At 41.1% G+C, this 16,108-nt stretch overlaps 1 protein-coding gene across 1 annotated transcript; it reads left to right on the forward strand.

Moving 5' to 3' along the window:
* Positions 1 to 356: 356 nt before the first annotated feature.
* Positions 357 to 15,581, forward strand: exoc3l1 (exocyst complex component 3-like 1). Its single transcript, XM_044357506.1, has 15 exons — positions 357 to 704; positions 4,929 to 5,104; positions 5,219 to 5,438; positions 6,141 to 6,353; positions 6,728 to 6,918; positions 7,389 to 7,607; positions 7,753 to 7,823; positions 8,648 to 8,765; positions 8,960 to 9,085; positions 10,233 to 10,333; positions 10,451 to 10,567; positions 11,757 to 12,027; positions 12,332 to 12,487; positions 13,486 to 13,619; positions 13,856 to 15,581. The coding sequence occupies exons 1-15, from the start codon at positions 662 to 664 to the stop codon at positions 14,040 to 14,042; spliced, it is 2,343 nt and encodes a 780-aa protein (XP_044213441.1). The 5' UTR covers positions 357 to 661; the 3' UTR covers positions 14,043 to 15,581.
* The last annotated feature ends 527 nt before the right edge of the window (positions 15,582 to 16,108 follow it).

The raw sequence follows: 16,108 nt of genomic DNA on the forward strand, positions 1-16,108 counted from the left end.
CTAGCATACTAGCTTTTTCCTAGGCTCTCAACTATATCACATTGTCTTCATCTGTTTTTTGTTTAGTTATGACGGAATTGGATCTGTTTACATACAAGTTCAAAAGCTGTCATAATTTCATCCATGGCACCTTTTTGAGCTAATGAAGACCATATGATACAGTTGAAAGCCCCCGCAAAAAGCTAGATTAGGATTTTTATTTTTATTTTTTTTTAAATTGGAATCAGATATCCGAGTTAAAAAGTATTTAAGTCTACTCTATTAAGATTTACTATCTTCGCCACAGGCCCCTGAATGCAGCACATCACCCTATACCCTCCCTATTCCTGCCCCTTTCTCCCCCTCCCTCCCCACCCCCCTGCATTATTCTCTTCCCTCTCCTCCCTTCCAGCCCCCTCCCTTTCCTGCCGGCCTCTCAGCAGAGGATGTGTCTGGGAGAGAGAGTGTGTGTGAGGGAAGAGAGGAAAGCCGTCAATAGAATGGATATGTGCTCTCTCTCCTCCACCCTTTCTTCTTCTTCTTCTTCTTCTCCTCCTCCTCTCTGTCATCTCTGTCTTTCCTCACCCTCCTCTGCCAGCGTTGCACCCTGGGCACCCTCAGTGCCGGCCCTCGGGGTAAAGGAGACTCGTTGGGTGGACGGGTGGCTGAAAACTGAACTTCAATGTCAGCAGGGAATCAGAAGAATGGTGGTGACAAACCAGAAGGTAATGGGACACAAAGACACACACACACACACACACACATTTTGCCTGTTGACAACACTGCCGAATGACCAACACCCACTGCTTCGAAAGTCTCTCAACAGTTAGAGGCAAAACAAAACTGTGCATGAGGCTGCAGTGTTGCTTCTCTATGAGAGAAATGAATGAAATCTTCAGTATTCATCATTTAGGAATCAGGTTTAGAGTGAGGTGTTGATTTGTTGGCCACTGGCCTTTGGTTACATATTGAACATCTGCCAGTCAGTGTCATCCACATGTCGTGTGATGAAGGTTCCTGCCTGATCACAGCTACAGACTGAAACAGGCTGAAACTGTGACTGTTTTGAAAATAAATACATTTAATCCTAACAATTCATCAGTTTGATTGAACATAGTTTTAGTGTTTCCTGATCTTTCAAATGTGATTTCAAATAGTTGAGAAAACGGTCTTACGGCAAAGCTCATTTAGTTGCTTTTCTAGAGCTTTCAATCATATGGCATGATTCTCATCAGCACATAGAGTTTACTCAGCTGATCATGGACATGTAGTTCCATTTCTGTCTGAGCACTTTTATAGACTCACTGCTTTGGAAAAAGTAAAAATATAAACTTATACAATTCTATGACTACTGGGTAAACTCTATTTGCTGATGAAGATCATGTGATGTGATTTAAAGCTCCAGAGCAGCTACTAAATAGCTACTAAATAGACCAGTTGTTGAGAGTTTCTCAGCTGCTGTTTCCAAGGTCAAGAACACTGATTTCAAATACTTTTCCACCCTGACGTGAAGAAATAAAAATGTGAGTATTGTTTTTTTCATGGAATAAATAGCCAAATATAAAATAATATAGCATACTGGTGTTCAAACACACATTCAGTCCCACAGAAGGAGGTCTGTTTGTTCTGATCCATCCATCTATGTGCCATTATGACCAGAGAGTCTGCTGGTTTCCATTCCAGCCCGCCATTACAGCAGCGTTATAGATCGTTAATGAGTACGTGCTGTATTGTGTTGTGTGCAGTTGTGTTTTTGCCTGCGCTGTTGCAGCGCTAACTTACATGAGACACATCACTTTCCTGACAGAGAACTCTGTGGTTTGTTTTGCAGAATTGCTGATGATGACGTTTCAGTGCTCAGATTTAGTCTTGGTAGGAGATAGCAGAGTGTCCCATGACCTCCCCTGAGACAGAGACAATCCTGTTTTCTGAAATTGAGACATCCAAACATCAACACACACAGTGACTTTACTTACCAGGACACTGAGAAAACCTGGATCTTTAGTGATATGTGCACAATCAGTGACCCTAAAGTCACTGAAAGGCTGCTCTATGCTGGGTCACAAGCACAGCACATCACTGTCTGCTGAGTCACTAACCAGTATATTATTCAATTAAGACCCATTAAGATGTGTAATCCAAATGGAAGCAATGTCACGTGACTCTGATGACGGCACAGCTGATCTGTCGGCTGCCTGTCTAGCTGACTAACAGATGACAAATGATATCCTGCTTACCTGACTGGCCGGCTGACAACAGAGCCTCAGTTTTCTCTGCTATAGAATTATCCTCTCCATTAGGACGCAGAGAAATGTTTGACTCAGACTTCTTACTGTATCCCATTCCCTGATCATCAATACTGCTCCAGCTTAGCATGCTCAAAATTGTCTCTTTTATGGGTGATTTTGGTTGGTAGCCCAACTATGAAAGCATCAACAGTGAGCTGGGAGTGTACATGTCATGAGCTTACATATAAGAAACAGATTTTTCTTTTAAAAACAAATATTAAATAATGCAATACATAATCACCCTTGACAGAAATCTTTCAAAGTTGGAACAAACCTGGATGCAGAACTGCCATGAAGACAGAAATAATGACACTAGCTGAGTTAAACCTCGTATGGCAGATAATTGAGCCAATTCCAGCTTTTCTGTCAAGGGGAGAGGTTGTGCCCTGGTCGCAAAGGGTAATTTTCTCTGCCAATTGTACAGTTTGAGATGTTAAAAACGATTTCATTCTAAAAGAACTCATTCACGTGGGGCCTAACCCAGAAATTTTTTTTATCCAAGTGGGTAAGCTGCCCAGATCCTTACGCATCTCATCAGTTTAGTCAGTAAATGACGCCCTGGACTATAGTCAGACCCAATAAATATCAAGCATGTGCTGTGTGAAGTAGCACTGCTGCTTTTTTCCCCTGAACATTAATGCTTTGTTCTATAAAAGTGTATTATTTGTATGATGTTAGTGAGGTGGTCTTTTATCATCCAGCATAAAGCACTGTGGGAAACTATGAGAGCCTTTAACCTGCAATAGTAAAGTAGAACTGAGTCACGTTCTTTTATATTTCACATATTTTGTTGTTGTATTGGATCTGATCAGGCTGGTTAATTAACACAAGTGTGAGTTCAGCTTCAGAGTTCACTGAAAACACTGATACTGTTGCTGCTACTTCTCCTAAACATGTCTGGTGTGTGTGTGTGTGTGTGTGTGTGTGTGTGTGTGTGTGTGTGTGTGTGTGTTTGTGTGTTTCAGTAAAGTAAAAGAGGCAGAATTAATTGTCATAACATGTTGGACCGAGTTGGAGTTCAACCATTCCAAATCAAAAATGTAACATGTAGCAACTTAAGCTAACCAGCAAACCTGAATATAAGGGAAGAAACTGTGATCAAAACATAACAAAGAAAAATAAATTACATTTACGTTTATTCATGAGTGTGACATTCATGACCTTCATGAGTTCGATTAATGCCATGATAGGACCTTCTAAAGTAAATAAACCATTGGCTGTGTAATGAATGTGAATGTAGATGGTTAGCTAGACTAGCTAGCTGACCATCATCAGAGTGATGTTTTTTTTTCTTTTTAAATCAGGCTTCATGAGCTATCATTAGCTTCCCTCTCTCTTATCCCTTCTTTTTATCCCTTCTTCATAGTCATATTAAATAGCTGGAAAACTGTGTCTTTAATTTTTATCTTGATTTTATAGTCTATGCATAAAAGGAAGAAGAACGTCCTGCACACTGTCTTTCTTACTGCTGGTATATTTTGTTTTCTTACAACATTTAGATCTGCTTGACGTTCATCAGGTTTATGGACAAGCATCACTGTTCCATATACAATATGCTGAGTAAATTATTCAATCAGAGGAGATAAAACTTAGTTCAGCTGGAGATTAAAACACATTGGGCAAACACACACACTGCCATCCAGGTAACAAGGTTGAACCTTCACGGTCCTTCACAGTCCTGATGGCATCCTTCCCTGGCTGTTGCTGCTTGTGCTTATTGTTGTTGTGATTGTTTTCTTCTGTCCCCCCCTCCCCCTTTCCCTCTCTCTTTCTCTCTCTCAACCCAACCGGTCAAAGCAGATGGCCGCCCACCAAGAGCCGGGTTCTGCTTGAGGTTTCTACCCGTTAAAGGGGAGTTTTTCCTTACCGCTGTCGCCAAGTGCTTGCTCATGGGGGAATTGTTGGGTCTCTGTAAATTAAAGAGTACGGTCTTGACCTGCTCTATGTGAAAAGTGCCTTGAGATGACTTCTGTTGTGATATGGCGCTATATGAATAAAAATTTATTGATTGATTGATTGAAGGTAGAGAAGGCATTTTTTTCTTCTGTCTGTCTTGGGATAGAGGATATTGTATCCTGCATGGATTATAAAGCCCTTTCAGGTAAATTTGTGACACATGTGATCTTGGTCTATGTAGATAAAACTGACTTGACTTTTCTTTAAAACATCACAAAATGACAATGTTAAAAGGGCAAAAGTGCCACTATTCATCATAAATCTTATCATTAATGACAACAACATCTACCTAACTCCAAACTAACCAAGTGTTAAACAATTAAACTCTAGAACAACTTCTACAGGTAGTATAGAAAAAAACACAGTGGCAAACAAAAACTTATGCCATCAGAATAATTGAAATGATCGCGTAAAAAATCCTACACATCGGGGCTTTAATGCAACAGATTATATCACTTTTGCTTCTCCAGTGCAGCTCCACCTCCAAATAAATCTTGCAAAATTAAATATATCTGTTATTAGTCTGGGATCTCTAGATAAAATGTCTCTTCGCAATTATCTGTAACATAAAAAGGTTTAATCAAACAGTATCATAATACTAAGAGTAAATAATTACCTTTCTGAAATCATTTTTTATGAATACGATCCCTCAGAATTGCTTCAAAACTTCAGGCCTGACTCATGTTCTTTCTGTCTTTCTGACAGACATGGTGGCAGTGGCTGCGGTATGGCCAGAGGTGGAGAGAGCGGAGTGTTTGGCCCGTGGCGCTGCCTTGAAGTGGGCGTCAGGTGTTTTCTGTCGACCTGAACATCTGGAGCGACTGAGCCAGTACAAGAAGAGAGAGAGCCAGAGGACGTCCTCCATACACACCAGACTCAAGGTGACAACACTGATGCACACATCAACACACGCAAACACGCTGATAAACATACTGATACGACTAACTCTACCGACTACTTCTCAATACTTCCTATTATCAATCATTTCCTTCCAGTCCATGGTCCAGTCATACCTGGAGGGGGTAGGCTGGGGTCTGGAGCAGCTCCGGGAGGCCAGGGTCGAGCTGAAGGAGGTGTCACATGCTTTGAGGAAGGCAGGGTTGGAGTCTAACCGAAATGGAGAGGGAATGAAATCTCTGGAGAGGCTGAGAGAAGTGTCAGTCAACCACTGTCAGCTCCTCGCTGCCGTCAGCAACCTGCCACGACTTTACTCTGGTGAGATGCTGCTTTATGGACACACAGGAGTTCTCAACATTGAATCATGTTAAACTCATTTGTTGTACACATGCATGTATAGTAGCAAACAGGGTGTTATGAGGAAAAAAACCTGAGAATATATGTTTTTGTTAACAATGATGTCCTGTCATGATCAGGAGTTAAAGAATGTAGTTTGCCTTCCATTTTATCATAGTTGTATTTGTCTTAATCCTATCATGAGTGAATGATTATAACAAGTTACATACTGTACATGAGGTAAATACACTGTCAATATAATCCAATCCAATACATCACCACAATAAATGCCACATGTGTGAAACTTATAGTGTTCAATTAATGTTGACACTGTTTCAGAGAAGTTTGGATTCATGTCTGGTAATAAGACCATATATTATAAATGGCCTCATTACTTACTAGACATGAGTATAAATTAAAGATAAATGTGTTGCATTGGATTATATTCATAAATACAGTATATACTGTATCTGTGTATAACTTGCCAGCTGTTCCTGATATTTTGTCCACCCTCTGTTAATATATTCATATTGAACAATATCCAACGCCTCAGAAAAAGGAAAAAAACTTCTAACACACCCCTAAATGTTAATATTTCTTCCTTAGCATGATTCTAATCAGGAAATATTACGACCCCCCAATTTAAAATCATCCCTGTATCCTCTCCTTCCTCGGTCTTGCCAGTGCGGAGCATGGTGTTGGAGACTGAGCGTCTGGTGGAGTCCCGGCGGCTCCTGGAGGCACACGCCCGCCTGATGGATCTGGAGCGCTGGCAGGACGACATCCTGTGGCAGCTCCAGGGGTCTGCTGGGACAGCAGGAGGTGCACTCAGCACTGAAGACCAGGAGCTGGTGACCAAATACTTCTCTGGTGTCGGACAGCTGGTGGAGGCTCTGGGTAAGGAGAGCTTAGAGACACAGGGGGTGGACATCTAAACAATTCAGACAAAACTGACCAGAGCTGAGTAATATTAGTAGTAATTCAGACATTTTATTAAACACCAGCCACACCTGCAGGAAGTAATTCCAATAAAAGTTGTCATGGTGTTATATAGGGAGCAGAAGTGAGGGCATTTAATATACTATGTATCAATGAACATTTAAAGAAATGGGGAGTTTGTTCCAACATGCATATGTGTGTTACATATGATACATACAACATATACAAACATATAATACTTCTCCAGCTTAAAACACTAACAATAAGATTCAACTGTATTGAATCAGTGTTTGTTGTTCTCCCTCTTCAACATACCCACCTTTTCTCTGCAGGTAAGGAGCTGTGGGCGGTGGTGAGCAGTGCTCTGGCTCTGGCCCGGCAAAACCCCACACCGTTTGTGTCAGCGGTGAGGATTGTGGAGCGGGAGGAGGCCCTGGACCAAGCTCTGCTGGAGGAGAGAGGGGGGAGCAGCAGACCTCTGCCCCCTGGACGACCTCGCTGCTGGAGAGCATGTTTCTTCCAGGTCCTAATCAGCTGCTTCAAACTAGGGCTGGGCAATATATCGATATTATATCAATATCGTGATATGAGACTAGATATCGTCTTAGATTTTGGATATCGTAATATCGTGATATGGCATAAGTGTTGTATTTTCCTGGTTTTAAAGGCTGCATTACAGTAAAATTATGTAATTTTCTTAACTTACCAGACTGTTGTAGCTCTTCTATTATTTGCCTTTACCCACTCAGTCATTACAGCTTCATTACTGATGATTATTTATCAAAAATCCCAATGTGTGAATATTTTGTGAAAGCACCAATAGTCATCCTTACAATATTGTTGCAATATTGATATCGAGGTATTTGGTCAGAAATATTGTGATCTTTGATTTTGTCCATATCACCTAGCCCTACTTCACACATGCTTCTCTTTTTTTACCAAGTCTCTGTTTTTAGATTGCTAGCTGTAAGTTACACATTTCATCCTGTTCAGGTACTAGAGGAGGCAGTGTCTGCGCGGTTTCGAAGCGTGTCCTACCTACACACACGTGGTCCAGGCCTGGCAGGCCACCTCTCCGCTCTCCAGCACGGTATCATGGCTGACCTGGCCACTGTACGCCACCTGCTGGAGCACTGCGTCCCGCCACACTACCGTCTAACTGGAGCTTACCTGAGGGCCAGCCACCGCTGTTTACATGCTCACTTGGCACAGGTCAGTGATGTGAGAGAAACACACTCCTCACCATGTAGTGTAGCCATATCGTGATCACCAAATGAAGTGTGTCGATCAGTTATCTTTTTATTTTCAAGCTTGTGATGAGCTAAGTATACACATGTAAGTGATACTTGTGGCCTAGGTTAGCAGCTGGGACCTGGAGAGTGGTGAAATCTTCGCTGTGCTCAACTGGGTGCTACACATCTACAACAGGTGAGATCCCTGACCTGCACAGATTTTGTGTTTTATAATGTGTGTGTCTGTTTGTCCGTCTGTCTGATATTATTTTAGTTTCCAAAGAGTTTCTGTAATATGAACATTTCTGTCATCAAACATTCCACCAAGTATAATCTGGATTAGATTTGACCTGAGGTGGCTTATCAGATAGCATGAATTAAATCTAATTGAATCTAAATAAATGTACATCTCCTTCTAGTTTTCATTGGAGAAGTGGTCTTTACTTTATCCAGATGTTGAACCTGAATTTCAGCATGTCATTGGTTCAGTCGATGAGACTCTCGCTGTACGTTTCAATCAAAATGCAGCTCATCATTGTTAGAGCACAGTCTCTCCTATCTCCTCGTCTTTCCTTCCTCTTTCTCTTAATTACCATCACAGCATTCAAGCAGAAATGATGGGAAACACAAATAATGTCATCTATCGCAGCTTCCATCTGTTGTGAAATTGGTATCTAATTTTCAGTTTCCGAAATCGTTCAGAGCTTCACTTAGGGAATAGTTGTTTGTAAAAAACCTTGTTAGTGTAAATTGCAAAACCTAGTCAAATGGAAGTGAATCAGACTAGGGCTGCAACTAACGATTATTCTCATTTTAAAAGTCCAAAACTGAAAGATTTGGTGTACTATCATCTATAATAAAGAAAAGCATAAAATTCTTTAGGATGCTGGAACTAGTGAATATTTGGCATTTTTTCTTGGAAAAATAACTGGAATGACTGATTGATTATCAAAATAGTTGGTAAAAATTACAATAGGTTGCAAGAAGTAAGCTGAGAGTGTGACAGTCTTGTTTTGGCAGCCCAGACATGATGGGTCACCCAGAGCTGGTGACTGAGATGGAGAAAGAAGAGCTGGGACCTCTTATCTCAACTGAAGGACTGGAGCAGCTGCAGAACAAATATGTGCAGAGCGTGCGGGTGAGTCTACAGAGAGTTCAGTCTGTGTTCATTTACCCACAAAGTGTTCAAGATGACTAAACTGCAGCCGGAAATCTCTAATGTCTATGAACCCTGTCGAGACGGCTATGAAACGCAGAGGAGCATGATGCTACCTGTGTTATCATACTGAGCACATGCAGTGTGTGTGTGTGTCCATGTTGTTGCTGTTACAGAAGAGTGTGTCGGAGTGGATGCACAAAGCTCTGCAGGTGGAGCTGCAAGACTGGCAGAGAGACCAGGAGCCGGATACAGACCATGAAGGCTTCTACCAAACCAGCCTGCCCACTATCATCACACAGGTATACACTACACAATAAATAAACACACACACACACACTATAACACATATTTTAAATGTTTTCAAGTCTGATTTGTCAAATCCCACATACAGAAGGACCATTGTAGATTCTGTCCTGGTTTTGGGTCTGGACCAGTTTTATACCCTCTCTCATATAACTGGAGGGTTGTGGAACTTAACTTAATTGTGTGCAGGATCTCATGCTTCATATCACAATATTGCAACATGTTGATGTATTTTTGTCATGATTAGCAAAACACAGCAACTCCTCACTGTGGAGGAGTTAGTGCCAAAAAAAGAACAACTCAGTAGTGTGGAAGAGACTAACTAACTAAATTTATCAAAGAGACGCATCAGGATCTGTCAGATTCATGTTTGATCGATCATCACGTTATTTATCAGAGTGGCAAGTTGCACCGTTGGGACAAAATTAAAAGCATGGAAGCAGTCAAACACAAGGATGAAGTTAGTTAGATAACCACCTGCTGGATATGTTTTACCCATAGACTGTATGGTTTTACCCACCTGCATCGATTTGAAGATATTGATCAGCTGGACAGCAGTTGAGTTTGCATTAATGACTGTGATCAGATCAGTTATTTTAAAGAAGAGTCACAGCTCTGCTCCTTCAATACATCCTGTGGCTCCATCCACCATCATCACACACAATACAAGGAGCTGACCACACCAGCTGCAAATCATTACTTTCACATCATCATAAATATCGTTATCGCAAAAGTTGATATATTTTAAGGCCATATCACCCACGGCTGATCCGTGAGTACTGACCCAAAGAGTGTGGCCAAGATGAACCAGAGTTCAGTCTGGAAAGTGTGAGATCAGTTTGAAAGCCACAAATCTCATCATGTTCATAATCACTGGTGATAATCTTCATCCACTCTCTAGGGACATACTTCATAATGACATTATGTGCTTATTGTTTCTTTATTCAATTACAAAAAAACCCTGTCTCCCTGCTTTTCCTTTTAAACCTACTTCAAGCACTGTAATCACGTTTCAGCTTCATATTACCTGCCTAACGCCTAAACTCGAGTGCACTGGTGGTGCAGATTTTATCAGTAGTGATGTGTCACGTAATACTGTGTGTTGTTTGTGGATTTGTTTTGTTCATCTGGGGACTGTGGTAGATGCTGGAGGAGAACGCCCGGGTGGCTCTGATGATCGGAGAATCCCTACGAGACCAGACTATACAGATGGGACTGTATGAGATGGAGAACCTCCTGAACAGGTGTGTGCATGTTGTGCTTGAGGCTCATTTTATTCTCAGTATGAAATTGGCTTCAGGCAAATCACTTCACTTTTACCATTTTCACTCACCTCCAGTCCTTCGCATCTTTACTTCCAGGTTTCGAGAAGCTCTGGTGGAATTTGGGAAGGAGCATCGCAGAGATCCAAGCAACAACAACAACAAGTTCTACCTCCACTATCTGCTGGCCTCCATCAGCAACTGCATCATCCTCAAGTAAGATTACTGCAGTGGAACAGTGAATTCCCACTGATTTTCAATGATGTCAAAGCTTGACAACACAACGTTTAAAGTTTTGGACACCTCTGGGACCTAGAGAGGGTTTATAGCATGTCAGCCAGCATCACAAGCACGGTGGTACTTTACTCCTGTGCTTAAAAAGAGATACTTCATAGATAATAGAGAACAGGAGAAAAAAAATACATCTGAAAAAGGAAAACACCTTCCATATATGAATTAAATTAAAGTCCACCTCCACCCAACAATGTGTTTTACTTCTTGTTACTTCACTTGAATGTTTGAGCTTCTCTGTGCAGAATGATGTTTGTGTTTATTTTCACATTCATCTGCTGAAGAGGGAAACTGTCTCTGCTCACCTTAAATCTCCGTTTAACATGTGGACCTACAAGCATGATTTTGTGACATCATCATGTCCAGCAGTTAAATTTGAAAATATTTACACATTTATAGATGCTGAAGGGACAAGTAGATGTATTTCTATCCTCCATAAGATGAACCTGAAGAACATGCACATGTTATCTTGACCTCCGTCAAGGACCACAGTGAGAAATATGTATGTCATGGCTCGATTAGATTGATTGTTTTTAGGATTTACTGATGTAATTTTATCAAGCATGAAAAGTCTGAATACATGAAAGCATGAAAAGTCCAATACAGCAGGAGGGAGTCTTTATCTGCTCTGACTAAGAATGTCAAAATGAAAAGCTTTTATTCACTAAGCTGCCGTAAAGAAGAAGAAAATAAACAGAAAAGCAAACTAATTAGTGCAATTTTTTCTCTTTATTACAGAGCAGTAGATATGACATTGATATTGGTTAATGTAGCAAAAAAACAGCATTAAGCTGCAGTACGAGAGCAGCTTTGCCTACTGTAGGGACACACAGTGTGTACTTCTCTTAATCCCACTGGGGACAAAACCTATGCACAGTTTACTACACCTCATGCTGCTGGGAGAGACTGAGTGTAAGAAAAGTTTGTTCCCAGACAAAATGATATTTTTGTTTGACATACAGGTTATTGATTGACAGTTAAGTGCCTCTAAAAAACAAATTACAAGAATAAACAAGATTAAAACAAAATGAAGTTTGAATAAAAAACAAGTACAGGCCATAATTTAAATCTCAAGCTTAAATAAGATCCAATGTGTCCGTCATGTTTGATGCAGAAAGTCCACAGAGAGCCTGCAGCAGCAGCAGTCGTCCCGGTCGGCAGGTCAGTTCTCTCGGACTCCTCCCAACCCGCTGGCAGCTCTGGATCGGGCGGTGAGGCGTGCGTGTCGCCTGGTGATGGATCAGCTCCTGCTAGACCTTCAGCCTTTCCTCCCAGGCCTCCTGACCCGACCCTGGCTGGTCCAGGGAGACCCCACACCCAAACTCTGCCGCGTCCTGGAGCGTCACCTGGAGCTGTACGGCCGTGTTCGACCCCCCTGCCGGCAGGTCACAGCTTCGCTCTGTTTCCGTCTCTATTTTACAGTTTTAGTTATGACATTTCTCAGAGGAGGGGCTGCTCCGGAGGCATCAATCATTAGCTGCTAAGTGTCTTTACATCTGCCAATTTTCATGGCTAAAAAATACAAGAATATTATTTGTCGGGCAAAACATTTAGACCAAAGTACAATGAATGTTTGTTTGGAAACCCCAGGCAGAAATATAATTCATTCTTGATTCAGGTTGATTGCTTTGTACTGAACAAACAAACAACAAACAACAAGTATAGTCAATATCAATACTGTCCCTACAGCGTCTGCAGGAGGAAGCCCAGTGGCTGATGGTGGTGGAGTACGTCAGGGCTCTGATGCAGAAGAGGTTGGTGTGTCGCAGCGCTGAGGAGAGGAGGCAGCTCGCTCAGCAGATGGTTCAGGACGACCAGCAGTTCAGAGAAATCTTCCACGGCCTGGTGAGGACAATGTGGGTGTGGGCGTCTCCACCTGCTGTTTTGGCTCTTGCATGTGCAGCAGTGCAAAGTGCAAAAAGGGCTGAGTGAAAGTGAATATAAACTGGAGGATCAATAAACAAACTCTCAGCCAGTCACATTACTGCTACTGACAACAGGAGCTCAACATATGGAGAGAGGCGTGCAGAGTGGCACAAATCTGCAGTTAGAGGCAGCTGATGTAGGATTTTAACAGTTCATTAGTACAAAGACGATAGAAACAAAGCCGTTAGTGAAGCTGTTAGTATGACGCTATTTCAGTGTTATTTCTAATGGTCATATTGTTACAAAATGTGCCACAATAGTGTTTGCATTTCCAGAATAAAACATGAAATGCCATTTTTTTCAAAAAAACGTTGGAAATGAGTTAATGATGAACACATTTAATGAGCTCCAGTAATCCATCATCTCCCAAATAAACAAGGAGAACACTGAGTGATAACTGAGCAGTCTGATGTGTGTAGAGGTGTGTGTGGTTATTTTTATCAGCCAGGTTTTCATAGAGAAGGCTATTACACTGCATTGGATAATAACTACTGAAATAATGACCCATATTAACTTATAGATAAATGTAGACTAATTATAGTCACAAGTGACAATCATGTTAATTAGATATTTTAGGGGTTTTTTTTTTTACATTAGAAGCATTATTCCATTACTTGTGTGCATTTGCTCCGAGCATTGAATTTGCTCTTGTTGCAGAGTCGTGTTGGACTTAAGTCTGGAGAGCAAAGACAGACATGTTCTGTTTATAGAGCAACAGTGTGAGGTTCATTAGTTCATTTGAAAAATCAATACTACACTGGTTGTCTGTCTGAAGCGCTGAAACTAATTGAGTCTATGGCAAAATAATGACTTCTAATTTCACACAAGTAGCTACAGTGGCTTTGACTTTTGCTTTTGTAGTAGTAACAGTGAGATACTGGGTTTAACTCTGCTTACAAAATCCAATATCATCAAAGGAAGGTGAGGGGTCAGTACCTGAAGTGAACCCTTTGGCCTTACTACCTGTCCTGGCTGACTTCATCCAACTCAAAGACCCCGGCATGCTCGCTCTAGAAGTGTCAGGACTAGCAGCGAAATACCCCGACATCAGGTAAGCAACGCCTGCTCTTCCCCGACCATCACCTGCTGTCCTCATAGTGAAGATGTTTAATTACCACACTAAATACAGTCCTCATAGCAAAACTGATGGTGTTGGGATTCAGTTATGAAAAGCTTTTTTAAGCATTTCATGCCTTGTAATTGTGATAAAAAAAAGTGATACATGAATATTTGGTCGACAAAAAAATGACTAGTCCAGGGATTTATACCTATATGTTGTTTTCTCAGTGAAGAGCACGTGTCTGTGCTGCTGGACATCCGCGGTGACGTTTCCAGGGACATCAGAGGGACAGTACTGGACCTGCTGGAGCAGAGCGCCCCCCCTCTGCCAGCAGGATACCGGCCCATCTTCACAGACATCCTGGTGCCTCCCTCCACCATGGCCTTCTGCCTGCCTACTGCCAAGTGTGCATGAATACAGGGACTGAGACTGTGGCCTCAGAGTCAGATCAGGGTGGGATCTCAAATGGATCATGGACCAGATCCTGTTAGCTCACCATTACATTGTAAAACACAGGATTAAGCTAGGTTAACTGGTGATCTAGCCGTTCCTGTTTCTGATTAAGTTGATGGGTGGCCAGGGTGTTTACCCACGCTTTTTTATCCAGAGGAAATCAACAAGGTATCCTGTTTTTTTTCTCGGCCCCATCCTGCGTCACAGTTCTCCAGAAGTTTGAGCTGGTGACTCACTGGTCTAATTTCAGCTGATATTCAGCTGGCTGGTAAACTGTGGCACATCAGGTCATCAGAATTGGTTGAATGCCCTAAAGATATTGAAGGTAAAACATCTTATGAGTCTGTCACATGTTGTCGTGTGTCTCAGCAATTTCTGCTACAGATTTAACTTGGACATTGAAGCCGCAGTAAGCGACTTGAAGTTTGAATTTAAATTTGAACTATTTGAACACTGTTTCTTTATTACTCTGAACTCCAGTAACATGACTTTAATAAACTGCACTCAATGCTCTCTGTGCAACAACTTGGCCAGTGCATTTTACTATCAAATGTATGGTGCAGCTTTAAAAGGTCAATTTACTGTTCGCTGTCAACACTTTTCACTGAAAGTACTTAGTGCTGAACAAATGCTTTGAGCATCGACACTCCTTTCACCTCCTTTGTATAGAAGTGGCAGCAGATGTTTTACAGGCAGATATCTCAAAACTTAAGCACACAAAACCAAAACTATCTGCATGGCTACATATTACTACAGAAAAGTGTTTTTTCTGTGACTTGGGTGGACTGGCCCTTTAAGTGACACCCATCACATATCACAGTATCACCCATTGGAGATTTTTGAACGGGACCTTGTGACACCAACAGTTCAGAAACAATGAACGAGACAACCACAGTAGAGCACATTTCTGCAGCCTGGTCTGCTCATACAAATGATTTCTGAGTGTATTCAACCTGCAAAGCTTCTGATACTGAAGAAACCAAGCATTGTATTTAGAAACTGGTTCATCAATGCTTCTTTTAGACCATGAAGCATGTGGATGGTTGTTTTGCAGTACATAACAGACAAAACTAGATATATCAGTTACAACTTATGGTATATAACTATTAGAATATAAAGAGTTTTATTGAAGCATCATCACATTACAGTTTGGACATGAGACTGAACATGGTTTTTTGGTGAGGGCTCCTGGACTGTGAACTGAGGAACTGAGGCTGCTAATTCATTACCTTTAAAAACCCCTTTTCTTTTTTCTTTTTTTCTTTAAGTATTTTTTATTTTGTCCATTTTAATCTTGTATTGTTGTTTATATTTGTTGTTTTTAATCTGATTTTTATTGTATTTATTGTATTTATGTATTAGTTTTCTGCTATTTCCTTTTGAATAGTGTTTCCTGATGTTATTTCAAACAAATTTCCCTTGTTTTGGTTCAGTGCCAACTTGTAAACACATTGTAAACTCTGCTACATAAATGCTTAAATAAAGGCTTTATAAAGTAAACTTAAAGTCCCTCTTCCACTCAGAAATTGTTTTTTCTTCTTGTTCCTTCAGTTGGATGTTTTATCTTCAATGTGCAGACTGGTATATGTGCAGAGTTTAACACTAGAAGGCTGTTTTCACATTCATGTGCTGAAAGTGGAAAGTTTCTCTGTGCTAATTGAAAATCTGATTTTAAATGTCCAGTGTGTAGGATTTAGTGGCATCTAGTGGTGAGATTGCAGATTGCAACCAAATGAATACACCTCCCCTCCCCTTCCAAGCATGTAGGAGAACCTATGATGGACACGAAAAATGTGAAAGTCCCTCTCTAGAGCCAGTGTTTGGTTTGTCCGTTCTGGGCTACTGTAGAAACATGGCGGTGCAACATGGCAGGCTCTGTGGAGGAGGACCCGCTCCCTATGTAGATATAAAGGGCTCACTCTAAGGTAACAAAAATACAATGATTCTTATTTTCAGGTGATTATACACTAATTAAAACATACTTGTGAATATTATATTCTATTTCTGCCAAGTCTGTTCTGCTAGAA

This window comes from Thunnus albacares, chromosome 7 (assembly GCF_914725855.1).
Source record: "Thunnus albacares chromosome 7, fThuAlb1.1, whole genome shotgun sequence".
Classification (NCBI taxonomy): Eukaryota; Metazoa; Chordata; class Actinopteri; order Scombriformes; family Scombridae; genus Thunnus; species Thunnus albacares.